General features: G+C 43.6%; 1 protein-coding gene across 1 annotated transcript; it reads left to right on the plus strand.

The window, feature by feature from the left end:
• Nucleotides 1–3,778: 3,778 nt before the first annotated feature.
• hspb9 (heat shock protein, alpha-crystallin-related, 9) lies at nucleotides 3,779–5,218 on the plus strand. The gene is made up of 2 exons (XM_079520692.1): nucleotides 3,779–4,243; nucleotides 4,535–5,218. Exons 1-2 carry the CDS (start codon nucleotides 4,014–4,016, stop codon nucleotides 5,019–5,021), a joined length of 717 nt encoding a protein of 238 aa, XP_079376818.1. The 5' UTR covers nucleotides 3,779–4,013; the 3' UTR covers nucleotides 5,022–5,218.
• Nucleotides 5,219–16,736: the final 11,518 nt, after the last annotated feature.

Consider the following 16,736-nt stretch of genomic DNA (forward strand, 5'->3'; position numbering starts at 1 on the left):
TTTAGGCACACTTCTCCAAAAGACACTTAAAATCATACTGCAAACAGTCCCACCAACCAGTCGCTTCCAAGCCTCCATTAATAGGAAGCAGCTGTGCAGCTTGTGTGTGTTTGTGCAGTGTCCCTGATTAATGTCACAAGTTTGCTATGGAGCTTAATGGGGAAAAGGGTGTGTGAAATGAATTATGGCCTATGGGCATCACTTCCTCAGCCATTCAATTCATTTGAGTGATCCTTGTCAGTCAACAATAATGTGGGAACGCAACCTGAAATGGTCACATTAGTCTGCCTACTTACCCTAGGGCCTACAAGATCCTCTTCCACACAAGATCGCCCTCCTTATTATCAAACGCTGAAGTCACTTAGCAATCCCCATGCAAAGATGCAAGTGTCACAGCAGCAACAGCAGCCAGTAAGAATGAAACACAGGAGAAAAGAGTTGATTAGGCCCAAGACGAAAATAGACTCACCATAGGCTACTGTTTACTTGGACTGTATCTGTATGAAGTAGGCGGATACCTTTTTAGGAGACCGGAAGCAGGTTAGAGTCAGAGCCATATTGATCATTCATTTGAATCAGCTGTGTGGAGGGAGATCTTGTAGTAAGTCAAGTAGGCAGACACAGTTGACCCTTTTTAAAACTTCTGTCATGTTGTGTTCCAGCATTATTATTGACTGACGGGGGGCATAAATTAGTCCGACCTACCAATAGTCCGACTTACCAATAGTCCGACATATGTGGCCGGTTAAGACTGACCCGTGGCTTTTGCATGCGGTTAGGCTAAGGTCTGGGGTAGGGTGTCTGACTATTGCGTGTCGGACTGTTAGGATATCGATCATGGATCAAACATGGATCACTCAAATGAATTGAATGACAACAGGAAGTGATGTCCATAATTCACGCATAAGGCCCAGTGATGACAGTAATCATTTTGGACATATAGGCTACAATGTTTCCACCCGGCAGCTCAACACTATTTATATTAGTTGGAATCTAGATCTGTTGATATAAAAGTGTGTCAGAAATGTGATAGAGACAATCTGTTAAAAACAAAAAAATGTATGAAAGGTGTGATCCCAAGTTACGAACAATGTTTTGAACTTGATATAACCACCAGAACGCTATTTTCGATTTGGCGACAATAGCCACTCTATGAGCTTACAATGTGTTGTGAGCTTGCAGAACAACTATTTGCAAAATGTTTGGATTAAGGGAAAAAGGGGGGGGGGGGGGGGGTCTAGTATATGTATGGCAAAGAACATGACATTAATGCCAAAAATAGCATCATGGTTATCAGATGAGATAGGACAGGAAATCCACCTTCCCAGTGTTCTCTCTCTCAGATGATTCTCTGGGTGTGTCTACTGTCTAGGGATTAGGGAAGTACAATATCTTGGACATATCCTCTCAGATGATTCTCTGGGTGTGTCTACTGTCTAGGGATTAGGGAAGTACAATATCTTGGACATATCCTCTCAGAGGATCTCAGGGATGACAGTGACATCCAACAACATTGTCGCAAAATACTTGCTCAGGCCAATATGCTATTTTCTGTGTTCTGTAAATGTAAAATGTGCACTTTTCCGAGGCAGAGCATGTCACCTCCATATACAGCCCATCTATGGTCCTCTTACATAGTGAAAAGCATGCAAACAAAGGCTTGGAGTGGCATACAATGATGCCATGAGGTTACTTTGTGTTCATAGGTGGCATAGTGGTAGTGGCATAGTGCCAGTCAGTTGTTTACTTCTGTTGGTGTGCCCACTTGTGAGGCACTGTTAATTAAGACAACCAATGTACAATCGAATGTAGTGTCTGGAAGTGTCTAACAACAGCATCATAGTGGGCGCTAACAAACCCTATCAACCCTATCAGAGATCTCTGATCCTTTAGGCCCATGCAAGAGTGCAAAACATGTCATCCCTATCCAAGTGGATCACAATTAGATTTTTGGTGTTAAAGATATTATTTGATTAATCAAACTTTTATTTATTTATTTATTTATTTATTTATTTATTTATTTATTTATTTATTTATTTATTTATTTATTTATTTATGATTGATTGATTGATTGATTGATTTCCTGAGATAATTCTATGATCACAGATCACTTTTTATATCTGATCCACTCAGATAATGAGAGGTTAATTGAGGTGAAGTCAAATGTTCCGATTATATTCATATTCATAATCAATTAAATATTTTAATTTGATTAGGTAGTTTGAGAGTCAATGTTAATAACTATACAGATACATGTAGATAGATACATAGATAGCTTAGCTCAGCTGGCAACACAGAAATGGGTAGTGACATCACAATGAGGCAGCTATTCTCAGCCAATGACACAGGGGCAAGTCAACTGTACAAGCCTATCGGTGTGAAGCCTTCTCTATAGTTTCACCCAAACAACTGTAAATAGCCAGAGTCCAACGTGCATTGCGTGTGTGACACACTCTCCTTGCAATGCTACAACTCAGGGTTCAAACACGCACGCACGCACGCACGCACGCACGCACGCACGCACGCACGCACGCACGCACGCACGCCGGCACGCACGCACGCACGCACGCACACACGCAGGCACACGCACGCACGCAGGCACACACACACACACACACACACACACACACACACACACACACACACACACACACACACAGTATAAAGTTAGACTTCTGAGCTCATCCCTCTCTAACCAGCTATGATGCATACTTGTAACTTGACACAAGCGTGCCTTGAACAGCACGCACACACATACACACAGACACACACACACACACAGAGACACACAAACATAACCGGATATGACCGTGAGCTGTCTTTAGCTTTCTGGACATAACAGTCGCATTGCTGACCATCACACATGTACACAGACACGCACACACACACACACACACACACACACACACACACACACACACACACACACACACACACACACACACACACACACACACACACACACACACACACACACACACACACACACACACACACACACACACACACACACACGTATTACTATAATTGTGAGGACAAACCCGCTTTAGGATGGCAATTTTGTGGTGTGTTGTGAGCTTGTAGATCTACTACATTCGCACAACCATAACGCACAACTGTGTATAAATCAGACATAATTCCAAACCCCAACCCCTAAACCTAACCTCTAAATGTCTAAGTGAAAGCCTCACACCAACCTGAATCCTTTCCTACTTGTAAGCCTACTAAAAAAAACCTGGTTCAACCATAAAAACAACCATTTCTGTTATGAGATGTCTTCAAAATGGTAGGGTGCGTGTGACATCATCATACCCGGAAGTTATGGGGGAACGCCTACTGAGTCCCAAAAAAAAAATACTTTCTGGACAGCCCATATCAAAACAGAAAAGTCCTATCTGATTGCATTAAACAACGTTAAACTCACTTTGCCACTCACTTTGCCACTCGATTTGCCACTTATGCATGTGCAATTGCGCATACATTAGCATACCCTCTATTTCTCACATTCGATTTGACTACTGGGGACATTTGGCCCTCATAAGTATAAAGTAATACAAGCACACGCTCGCGCACGCACGCACGCACACGCACACGCACGCACGCACGCACGCACGCACGCACGCACGCACGCACGCACGCACGCACGCACGCACGCACACACGGCCCAGTAGTGAGATCATGCAGCGTAAATAGTTTGGTGGGCGGGACAAGGAGTGGACAGCTGGTGCATATAAAGCAGAGAAGTGTCATTTCATGCTCCAGTCAGTCCAACTAAAGGAAGACTTAACACCACAGAGACCCTCAGCCATCCACCACAGCTCCAACACAAACCAAAGCAACCAGAACCGAGGACAGAGGTCTTCAACTCCAGTCAGGAAACAAAAGCAATTAACATCTACCTTTTCAACGCCAAACCAGGAAGTTCTCTGTCCCGCTCTCTCTCTCTCTCTCTCTCTCCGGAGCATTTCTTCTGTTTTGCGAACCCCTTCAAACTGGAGACGGTTGGTTCCAACATGATGTCTCAGCAGCGCTCATCCCTGACCAGCATGTTTGCGGACGACCCTTTCTTCAGCCAGGAGCGGCTGCTGTGGCCCCTGAACCACGAGGCCCTCTCCTCCCTGCAGGAGGACTTCTTCAACAGGAGGACCAAGCTGGCCGACAGCCTCCTCGCGGAGTTCCATGACGGGACTCAGCACAGCATGGACCTGCGCCAGGGGCCCTTCCTCCGTCTGCCATTAAGAAGGTAAACTTTTCTTCCTTTTCTAGTACAGTTGAAAAGTGCTATATGAATCTGAGTTATTGTTGTTATTACCGGTATTAATGTATTCTGTAGCCTACTGTATTCCTAGTGGTTATGCTACACAGTTAAATCGCTTACATTTTGAAAATAAACCATAGTCAACGCTAGGTCTGGGGACCCTTATACGGGTCCATTTGGTTCCATTACATTGTAATATCAAACTGGGGGTCTTTGAAATTAAAAAGGTTGAGAACCTCTGCATTTTAGTCTGATTGACTGTAACCATTCCTCCAGGTCGAGCAACAGTGCGGAGCCAAAGGCAGAGAGCCCCAGCAAAGAGCTGCGTGAGGTGGCCCATCAGAAAGTCACAGGAAACGGCAGCGGCGACCTCCTGGTGACCCTAGACGCCCGCGGCTACGCCCCCGAGGACATCACGGTCAAACTGGAGGGGCGGAGCCTGGCGGTGGTCGCCATGAAACAGGCCGGCGCCGAGGAGTCTCAGTCCAACTCCTCCTCGTCCGCCTCTTCCTCGTGCTCTTCCTCCTCCTCCTCCTCCTCCTCTGCCTCCTCTCAGACGGGATTCGTCCAGAGGATCAACCTGCCCGCCCACCTGGACCTGTCCGGCCTATCCTGTTCCCTCATGGACGACGGACAGCTGCGTATCGACGTCCCCGCCTCCAAGCGGCCAATCGATGAGGAGGAGCACCAGGTTCCCATTCGCTTCAGGAGCTCACTGGAGTTTCCCATCAGCAAGAAGACAGAGGACACACACACAGACTAATGCATTGCACGCACACACACACACACGCGCACACGCACACGCACGCACAAAGTCACAGACACACACACACATGCACAAAGTCACACACAGTTGCATCTATGATATCAAAGACTTTTTACATTCACATTTTCACACCAGAGAATTTTTTATGAAATAGTTATTATTGGTTTGTATATTTGTTTAATAAAAAAAAGGATTTTGAACTGAAATGAACTGTAAATGAGTATGATGCTTGTGCACAGGGCGGGGTAATGAGGTCACACTGATAGCATGCGCCTCATAGTGCTGGTTCACCATGAATATATTATGCAACGGGAATTGAGTGGGAAAGACTTCAATACAGCTGTATGTTTTTGTTCATCATACGATGGCACCAACAACAGCCACATGACCAAGTAGGGGAGAGAGAGAGAGAGAGGAGAGAGGAGGAAAGAATAACATTTAACACCCTGAGCAGCATAAACGGAGGTCTCCGTCCTATCAAATATAGATCGCTCAGCGCTCAGGACGGAGATTAATCACAGGACGGAACATTAATGATATCATAACCGCGCGCACCGCTGCACAGGCTGGGATCGCCTATTGGGCCACATTCAATGTCATTTCCGGTTGGGACGTCATCCAAAGTGGTCCCCCTCCATTTTAGTGGATGAGAGGAAAAATCTTCAAACGTGAATAACTTCTTTTTTTTTTAATGTTTTTTTGTGGCTTTCACCTTTATTTTATATTTTTTATGGAGGGACAGTCAGTAGGCTGACAGGAAATGGGGAGAGAGATGGGGGGAAGACATGCAGTAAAGGGAGATGGAAACCCGCGGCACACTGCCAGACTGGATTGACAGCCAAGGTGCCTGGACCACTGAGCCATGGCCCAGACCAAACGTGAATAACTCTTGATCTAAATCAATCCGTCCAATTCTAACCAAAGATTATGTTTTTGACAGCCCATCGCGGTCCCGTCGCTTGTCGCATTAGAAGTAATCATACTTCCCGTTGTTGTCGATCACCTCGGGGGTGTTGTGGCTACATCTAGCTACTTCAGCTACATCCAAGATGGCGCCTTGTGCACCTGGGTTAATAGCGACATTCCCCTTAAGTTGACTACATTTTAAAGTTGGAACATGTTACAGGTGAAATTGACATTTGGTTTCTGTGAGGAAGATATTGCTTGGCGCACCAGAGCAGCTATCAAAGCAAAGGTCAGGCCATCATGACACAAGACAGCAGAAACAACAGCAGAAAAAAGGAGAGATGTTATGCTGTAGAACCTGTCAAAGGTCTTAGCAAGGTAACGACAATTCATTGCCTCCAACAAAGACAAGAAAGACCTCTCACCCCCTCCACACACACACACACACACACACACACACACACACACACACACACACACACACACACACACACACACACACACATACACACACACACACACACACACACACACACACACACAGTCACACACACATGAAAGCACATGCATGCATGCACACACACACACAGCTTCCGACATATGACGGCACATTCTCCATGGTGACAGATAATAAAGACAGATTCCATTGAGCCAGCATTCTGGTAAACTTGGGTTTGCAGGGGGCGGCCATGTTGGCTCCGAACGGGCAAACAGTAATCTGCTTTGTGCTTCATTCGGTCCAATTTGGGAATTCCTTTCCTCCGTCTGCTGGCGGAATCTCAAAGACACTGTGGCACAGGCGGTGCCACAGGTCCAAGTTATGCATCATAAGACAGGTCCAAGTTATGCATCATAAGACACAGGCAAAGGAAAACAATGACATCTCTATATATCATGGGAAAGTCTTATTTCTCTTTCACTTTCTCCAACCAGAATGTCCTATAGCTAATGTCCTATGTCCTAATGTCCAACAATTCAAATGCTGTGCCCAACAGTAACAAAACCTCTTCTTTGCTCTGTAACATTCTCTTGGTGTTAACTACTGTAACTCTACTGATTTTGCGCTCCAAAGTCTATAAATTGTTCTGAAGAACATCAGGCAAACTCCTAGTGTTTACTGTACTAGGTCAGCCGAGGAACGACTACATCCCAAAGCCCTGACGACTGAACTGCGATTGGCTAGTTTGATAAAGCCCCGGCCAGATTTCTGTATAACTTCATCACTCAGTGACTGTCTCAGTCAGTCGTCCAGTCAGACAGCACCATTTGCATTTATAGCCAGGGCTGGCCTGCGAGTCCAGACGAAAATCCATTGCCATTCAAATAGTTATACAAGACAAAGGAGAGGGGAGGTTTGGTTGTCAATGCAATGCGACTCAAGGCGTTGCAATCTTGAAGATCTTTCATCTTTTTTCCCACGTGGGTTATTTCCGGTTGCCTTTCAAGCATGGTGTTAAACATGGCGTGGTGGAACAGTGCGAATGATCTACACATGAGCACGCTCGTGACTTTCAAACAAAAATGAGAAAACATTTCCAAAAAATCACGGCTCTGCACTAGCACCCTCTTTCATGAATCGCCTGACTCAGAATGGACTTATCCCAATCAGAGCCTAGAGGGCAGTGTTGGGTAACTAACACTACGTAACTTAATATATTACGTAATATATTACCGGAATACGGTAACTTGTAATATAATACATTACTTAACAAAATAATTGTAATATATTCTAAAAATCTTTCTGTATTACTGCATTACTTTCTGTATTACTTTCTGTCTGTCTGTCTCGTTGCCCGTGGCTCTGTCTTGTGACATTATGTGACAACTGCAGAAGTTAAAGAATTACGTATTTCCGCTCCCCACTAATAGTTCTCAGGTCTGGTGTTTGTCCTCTTTTTTTCTCAGTCGTGTTTTCAAATGGATTTGGCTAGGCGGCCGTTTGGCCTCGCCTTATTGTAGATACGCCACTGGTCTACATAATGTATAATTTATAATTATACTAAATATTTAATTGTTCGATTTGAGCATCAGACAGTAATATGTAATACAATATATTACTTGACAAATTAAGGTAATAAGTAATAAGAAATATATTCCAAATATAAAGTAATATACCCAACACTGCTAGAGGGTATGCACATGCATAAAGTGAATGGCAAATCGAGTGGCAAAGTGAGTGACAAAGTGAATTTAATGTTGTTTAAAGTCATTTAATGCAAACAAATAGGACTTTTCTGTTTGGATGTATGGGCTGTCAAGGCCAGAAAGTAGTTTTGTGCCACTCAGTAGGAGTCCCACATAACTTCCGGGTATGATGATGATGTCACGCGCATACCCTCTATTCTAAGGCTCTGATCCCAATATACAGGTATGTACAAAAATCACACCCGTGTGAAATGAGGGGCACTCTTATCATCGTACATCATAAATAGCCAATTTGCTCAGACACATATGACGTAAATTCTCCATTCATGTCAATGGCATTTAATGTTTGTGTTAGGACAAGAATCTACACTATAGCTGAATATAGGAGGGGCTAGCTCCCCTCAAAAATGTACGACCAGGATATACACGTTATTTGCGACCAGGTCAGTGAATGAGGCCTAAAGAGGCATATTCGGCTCCACTAAGGGGGAAATAGAAAAGCAGAAACAAAAGGAAAATGATGAGATATACTGATGTAAAGAGGTACCTCAATACCATTGAATGGAGGTGGTTGCAGGTGGTTTTCAGATGTGGTTATAATATGGTTAAAGACAGACCAGAGAGACATGGAGGTAATACAACAACATGGTGACTCGCCCTGAGCTGTTTGGTTTCATCTGAAGCCCCGTCATCATACCTGATAAATTACATTAATATCACCCTGATGCGGTGTGTGTGTGCGTGCGTGCGTGCGTGCGTGCGTGCGTGCGTGCGTGCGTGCGTGCGTGCGTGCGTGCGTGCGTGCGTGCGTGCGTGCGTGCGTGCGTGCGTCCCTGGAGTGGTCTGGTCACCATCAGCCTGTATCCTGAATTATGTCATATACCGTGCTTTTCCAATTAGATTGAAGAAACTGCAAATAATAGCCCAGGCGGACCCAAATTACACTGAATAAACTGCAAAAAGTAGCTCACCCTGCAAATAACAACGCCAGCATTTGTATACGGACCCGGGTATTTAAAAGGAACCGGGTATTTAAAAGGACCCGGGTATTTAAAAGGACCCGGGTATTTAAAAGGAACCGGGTATTTAAAAGGAACCGGGTATTTAAAAGGAACCGGGCGGCTATTTGCAGTGGGGCTACTATTTGGAAATACACGGTAGGCCTATACTCTATACTAATGAAGTGTACAGTACATTTTAATGTCACATCTGGTATTATAAACTATACATGTATGTTATACTTTGTGGACTGTATGCATTTATGGCCCCTATCTCATATATAATACTGTCTGTGTGTAAGTATGTACTTAAGTACAATTTTGAGGTATTTTGCTTACTTCAGTACTTTTTCAATTTTCAATACTTTTTGTACATTAGGCCTACTTTTACTATTAACCACTTGAGTCCACTTGAGCACATTTGAAAATAGTGGATCTAGTAGATTTTCTATTTTCCAAATATTTGTATATGAATATGAACTTGAGAAATAGGACATTCTGCACAATGATAATTGATTTTGGTACTTTATGTAGGTTTTGTACTTTTACTCAAGTAGCCTACATTTTGATTACGGGAATTCTTGTTGTAACACCGTATTACCATTATCTACGTACATTACAGTATTGTTCTTAAGTTAAACATGCGAGTACTTCTTCCATGACTCTGTGTATCATAGTAAGCTATATAGTGTAAACACAGCACACGTACAGCATGTGCTGACATGTGAATACATGCATCCATATGCATTATGTGTGTTTGACGTGGTCACCTCGTCATACAAGATTGTAACCCAAGGCATTTCCATATTGTGATTGTCTGATATTTCATAGTCCTATGCTGCATGTCTGTGTGCATGCGTGCGTGCATGCATGTCTGTGTGCGTGTGCGCGTGCGCGTGCGTGCGTGTGTGTCATAACATCTGTGTGTTTGTGACACATCTCTCTGTCTCTCTGCAGACAGCCTGTGACTGACGGTTCAAATAAAACCTGCACTTCACCAGTGTGTCCAGTAGGAGGCAGCGTACTCACTGCTCTCTGTGGGAACCAATCGGTGCATGTCCTGTAAGGCTGGGGTGGGAGAGAAGAAGCAATGAAGCCATTAAACTCAAAGCAAACAGACAAACAACTGATATATCAGTGTCTGTAAAGTATTATTGTTAACTATCAAGAATTCCGGGCAGATTTAGCATTTAATGAGCTTTTTCTGAGCATTTTCTGAGCATTCAGTGGGCAAGTTCAGTCTGTCTACACTGACAATCTATCGATCTGTATGTATTTCTGTCTGTCTTTTTTATTTTTCTTGGACAGAAAAGCATCTCTCTCTCTCTCTCTCTCTCTCTCTCTGTGTGATTTCTCTATTTTTCTGGTGTTCCCTCCCATCCTCTGTCCCATGGGACTTCAACAGGTATATCTGCAATGAGGGGAGATCAATGGTTGGAATGAGTTTTATTGATCAGAGGAGGAGGAGGCTGTCTAACTGGGCGGCCTGAGGCTTACCAACGCCTCTATATCCCCCTTCATCCCTCCTTCATCCCTCTACACATGTCCGCTTTTGTTCTCCTTAATTCTTTTAACCTGTCCTCATACTTGTTGGTCTCTCTCCTCTCCTGCCCCTTTAAAGCGTAGGTTCTGTTTGAGGGTTCTTCCTTTCCTGCCATCGCCTGTGGGGACTCTGTAAGAGTATAATGGCCTTGACCTGCTTTATGTGTTGTGTCATGAGTCAGGCAACCTTTGTCGTGATTTGAGGGTAAATAACGTAGATTAACTCTTTCTCCTCTCCTCTCCTCTCCTCTCCTCTCCTCTTCCTTTTGTCCTCTTCCTTTTGGAGTTTATGCTCCACTCTTCTCCTCCGATCTCTTCTCCTCTCTTGTCCTCCTCAACCCCACTCCCCTGCACCCCCTCCTTCTCAGTCAAGCTTCCCAGCACTATCGTCTCAGAGGGGTTATGGTACAAAGCCATCATAAAGATGTCATTCCCACGTCATAATGGTGATGTGTGGTCTATCGCAGAGTGCATTATCCTGGGCACAACACCTGTCACCAGCCCGGTGGTCCGGTGAGCGCAGGGGGCTTACTCTACAACAAAGTGACCATATAGGCTATAGTCTGTAACCATTACACATGCTCACATGCAGCCTATTCAAGTACTTCAAACAACTACAGTCACTGATGATGTGCAACAGCGCACTAGCTGTGGCAAGTTTCACAGCAGCGATCTCACACACACACACACACACAATATTATAATGTTATTTTAACCACTCAGGGCTCTATTCTAGGGCCCTGATGTTTGCTCTGCAAAAAATGTCTTTATTTTTCGACTGATGTTCGACAAAGAATATGGATGCTAGTCGTCAAGCGGCTATACCACTTATGCTGTATTTTATACTCTGCTGCAAAAATAGCGAATATCTGCCGATCACTTTTTGGACTATTTTCTTTGCCTATAAACATGCCCAAAATATAGGGACACCAGGAGTTTAATGTGCAGGCTGGTAATACAATGCTGATGAATGTTTATTTCATGCTTTTATCTATTATGAGGTGTTGGTCGATGGAACCAAATATGTTAAAAAACTAAACAAAACAAAAAGAAACACCGGAGGTATCCTTTAACTGCAGTAAAGACCATTGTCGGGTGGAATCCTCATATGTCCAAAACTGTTACTTTTCAGGATTCAAATAAAAAAATAGTGAAAGTATAAACGCATCGCTTCGTGACACGTTCTGAGCTTGCAGATCTGCTACTTTTAAAACTTTCGTATGACGCTCTATATGATCAAGTAGTAGGGCATTCATTTACAGAAAAGAAACAAACATTTTGGATATGAGGTTTCTTCCCGACAGCGACAATATGTAAGTAATGTAATGTGAAACCACTCTCGTCTTTAATATGATAATCTCATCACAATCAGAAGCAATAAAGCTAGATAATGGAGTTAAGCCACGAGATTCAATTTCACAGGTATATATTGTGGAATGTGATCATAAGTCTCTGTAATGTGAGTGGGCTACATTATAATATCCCTTTTATTGCGAGAGTAGGTCGCAGATTACTATGAAAACTTGCAAAACCCGTCAGTCGTTCACGCCTCCATATATGGTTGGCAGTCCATTACGCCTCGTGGTGTCACGCCTACAATCCCTGTTATGCCCATATACATGGAGATCCCTGATGTCATCAATATTAAGCCCATACATGGGAATGTCGTGAGTCACGACTCAGACTTGCAAATGAACAAAGTTGGTACAACACATGTGACATGGATCTCCATATGTGGAGCTCACTATCATCACCTGGATCTCCATATATGAAGATCACGACACTGACCTCATCAAACCCTGGATAGCCATACATGGTTTGACATACAGGTACTAGATATGCCTATATGGAGCCGGCCAGCAACTCTACATCTGACCTCACTGACACCAGATTAATAGTTTAACTCCTGCTTCTCAACTGTGCCGTATTAAGAAGCTCTGTTGTTTCAGCGCTTCTCGCCCTCAGGGCGTCTTACTGCGGTATAGTATTATCTATACAAAGAATTTGATAAAGCTGTTAAGATGTGAGAGATTTGATTGAAAGTAATTGCTGCAGTCTGTCTGTCTGTCTATGTATGTGTGTGTGCTCACACGCTTACGCACACACGCACGCACACACACGTGCACGCACGCACGCACGCACGCACGCACGCACGCACGCACGCACGCACGCACGCACACACACACACACACACACACACACACACACACACACACACACACACACACACACACACACACACACACACACACACACACACACACGGCTGGTTCCATTAGTGTGATGTGTTAGTGATGCTGATAGATGTTATCAGGGCTGTCATGTTGTCCTATCTGAGACACGTTAAATAAACATGAAACACAGGAGATGAGCTCTAAAAGCTGTGTGTGTGTGTGTGTGTGTGTGTGTGTGTGTGTGTGTGTGTGTGTGTGTGTGTGTGTGTGTGTGTGTGTGTGTGTGTGTGTGTGTGTGTGTGACTGTGTGTGTGTCTTCTCTGTGTGTGCGTGTGTACTCAAGTCAAGTCAAATACTGTATATCTTTTATTGCACACATAACATTACAGATTTACAAGCAAGCAACAAATGCAATAAATTAGAAGACCACAAGAATATGACATATTTTAAGACAACAGCCGTGTGTGCGTGTGCGTGTGTGCGTGTGTGCTTGCATGTGTGTGCTTGCATGTGTGTGCTTGCTTGCATGTGTGTGTGTGTGTGTGCGTGCGTGCGTGCGTGCGTGCGTGCGTGCGTGCGTGCGTGCGTGCGTGCGTGCGTGCATGCGTGCGTGCGTGCGTGCGTGTGTGCGTGCGTGCGTGCATGCGTGCGTGTGTGCTTGCGTATGTGCACAAATAGTCACTCAAGTCAAGTAAAATATAGATTTTATTGCACACATAATGTTAGTGATTACCGGCAACAAATGTAATAAATCAGGAAAGAATATGACACATTTTAAGACAAGGGACCTGGGACCTGGGAAGTGTGTGTGTGTGTGTGTGTGTGTGTGTGTGTGTGTGTGTGTGTGTGTGTGTGTGTGTGTGTGTGTGTGTGTGTGTGTGTGTGTGTGTGTGTGTGTGTGTGTGTGTGTGTGTGTGTGTGTGTGTGTGTGTGTGTGTGTGACAGGGCTAAATGACGGGCGGTGACAGGACTGCATGTTTATATCAGCGATGTCTAAATGTTTTCTGCCAGTCTTCCTCTCCGCTTTCATCTGCCCTAACCTTTATAGACTGAACCTGATGCAATCGCACGCACACACACATTACACACACATTCACACATCAATAGCGGCCGAAAACATGCAAGGCACCAACCTGGGAACCCCTTTTGGGGTTCTTGTTGCTATGTAAAGTATATTACCGGTATCAACATAACATTTAACAACATAATATTGTTGCTATGTAAAGTATATTATCAACATAACATTTAACATCATAACATTGTTGCTATATGTAAAGTATATTATCAACATAACATTTAACATCATAACATTGTTGCTATATGTAAAGTATATTATCAACATAACATTTAACATCATAACATTGTTGCTATATGTAAAGTATATTATCAACATAACATTTAACATCATAACATTGTTGCTATATGTAAAGTATATTATCAACATAACATTTAACATCATAACATTGTTGCTATATGTAAAGTATATTATCAACATAACATTTAACATCATAACATTGTTGCTATATGTAAAGTATATTATCAACATAACATTTAACATCATAACATTGTTGCTATATGTAAAGTATATTATCAACATAACATTTCAGTCCTAAATGGGTTAACTCTGTAGGGGCCCGGGATCGAACTGGGACCCTCACGTTCCCATCCGGCCACTCTACCCCCAAGCCACTGCCTCCCCGGTTTCCATTCCATACAAGGTTTCCTTCCATACACGGTTTCCACCTGACATGGACGATGTGCTAAATAAACACCTGCATATCAGCAGCACAAACAGGCCTCTGTCAGAAGCGTACACGCTCTCTGTTCCATCTCTTTGACTGACACATCAGATCAGTTTTTCAGAGAAAAGGAGACGTGGGACTGAGAACTTGGGAGACTGATGCAGTGTTCAGACTGAGAGACAAATGTGTCACAGTATAATATCACCGCATCTGTGACACAGTGTGTCAGATCCTCGTCTCCCTTGCTGACGAGCGTGCTTCCAAACCGCACGGTAAAAGGCTAGGCGTTGTTTTCACAATGGATCTATGTCTTCATCTTATGAGTTTAGTTTATTTGCTGGAAGACCTATTTTCACATCTAGGCCTATTAGTACATTCCACTAATCTCGTCCATCTGGTCTTTGCCTTCCTCTTCCCTTCCTCTTCATTCACCTTTTCTCTCCTTTTCTCTCTCTTTCTTTAATTGTCTCCACCAGGCCGAAGGCATGGGGAGAGAGTATGTTTTGCACTCCGTCCGTGTGTGTGTGTGTGTGTCCGTCCTTCCGTCCGTCTGTTACCAGCTAATCTCCGGCACCGTTAACCCGGTCGATGCCAAACTTTGCACACACACTCCCTGGTTGCCAACAATGAACCTCTGCCCCACATTTTCCAGAATGGCCTGTTATAGCTCCACCATGAGGCAGCTTTTCACATTTTTTACCTAAAACTGCACCGATCTGCGTGAAACGTTGCATGCACACTCCCTAGAGGCCAAGGACAAATCGTTGACCTGCATTTTCCGCATCTGCCTTTTATAGCGCCACCAGGAGGCCGACTTTTGTAAAACACATTTTTTTATATTACTCCTCCGGATTCTGTCCAAAAATCTCACAAATCGTTACACACTATCTCTATGGTCATGTGCTCAAGTCGGATCTGTCCGATATTTCATATTCCATCCTAATTGGCTATAATTAGCTTTCACAGTTTGCAAGATTGCCCCGTTTTGAACAAAAGCCTCAAATCATGAACGCAGCATGCAATTTACATGAAATCTTTCACACATTTTCTTACTAGGCTGACGAATATATCCCACCCTTTTCACATTGGCCTGTTATAGCGCCACCAACAGGTTGATTTTTGCAAAACACATTTTTGGAACAAAATGCCTCAAAAACATGTTTATATTAATCCTAAACATTTTGCCAAACATCTCACACAGTCCTATCCTCCTGGTGGCGACCTGTGCCCAGAAGGGCACTTTTTCTAGTTCTCTCTCTTTCTCTGTTCATACAGCACACAGGTGAAATAAATGTTTATCCACTAAATCTAAGGAATATATGTATCGGCTCTATGTTGGCCCACACCGTATACCAAAATGCACTAAGCATGGCGGGCCAGCATCTCCTTCCCTCACCCCTGAGCCAATAACCGCAGTGAAGTAACACTCTCAGCCTTTGACAGTCAAGGGAAGCCTGAACTAGTAAGAAAGAAATACAGCAAAGCAAACCCACACAGACGCGTTTCGGCGTCAAGCCTTCTTCAGTGTGTATGAAAATGCAAACAATTGTGAGAGTTTTATAGGGGGGACCTGGGTGTAACACTACTCTTCTAGGCCTGCAGGGGGACACACATGACCTATAGCAGCAGCATCAGTAGATAGAATATAGCAGTATTTTTGGACAATCCCCTTTACCTAATTCAAACCTTATTGTTGTACCCTTTGATAGATTTAGATCCTTGCTTGTTTTTCAAATGCAATATCTGTGCTACAAATTCTCTTAACCCTCAGTAGCTGGCTGTATAGGGTCAACCCTTTAACCCTGGTGGGTGGACACCTGTCAAACCGCTGGTATCAAATTTGCCTTCGTTCCTGAAAGATACGAATACATTTAAATCTGTTCAGAATATTCAAGCGACTGACATTTTTTGCACTATGGACGTGTACGTTGCTGCACGCTAGTCTTTATAACTTTATGTTCCCCATAAAGAAGGTCTTGAGGCAATGGCACAAGTTTTAAATTGTAGAGAAGTACAGACTCCCTCGACTGATTTTCTGATAAACATGACTCAATTCTTAAATAAGAACTACTTTAAATTTGAGAAGCTTGCTCACCCAACTATGCCAATTTATTTATGGGCAAATTCGAAGAGTTTGCCCATAAATCCATTTGCTTTCTATTTGAAATGTTGATTTTATTTTCAGGTACAACGAACCAGTTGGAG

This window comes from Electrona antarctica, assembly GCF_951216825.1.
Source record: "Electrona antarctica genome assembly, chromosome: 14".
Taxonomy (NCBI): Eukaryota; Metazoa; Chordata; class Actinopteri; order Myctophiformes; family Myctophidae; genus Electrona; species Electrona antarctica.

Bases quoted from the DNA above. Each gene is read 5' to 3' on its own strand.
- hspb9 (XM_079520692.1), top strand. From the start codon at position 4,014: ATGATGTCTCAGCAGCGCTCATCCCTGACCAGCATGTTTGCGGACGAC. The intron at 4,244-4,534 runs GTAAACTTTTCT...CCATTCCTCCAG, and splicing joins CTCCGTCTGCCATTAAGAAG to GTCGAGCAACAGTGCGGAGC.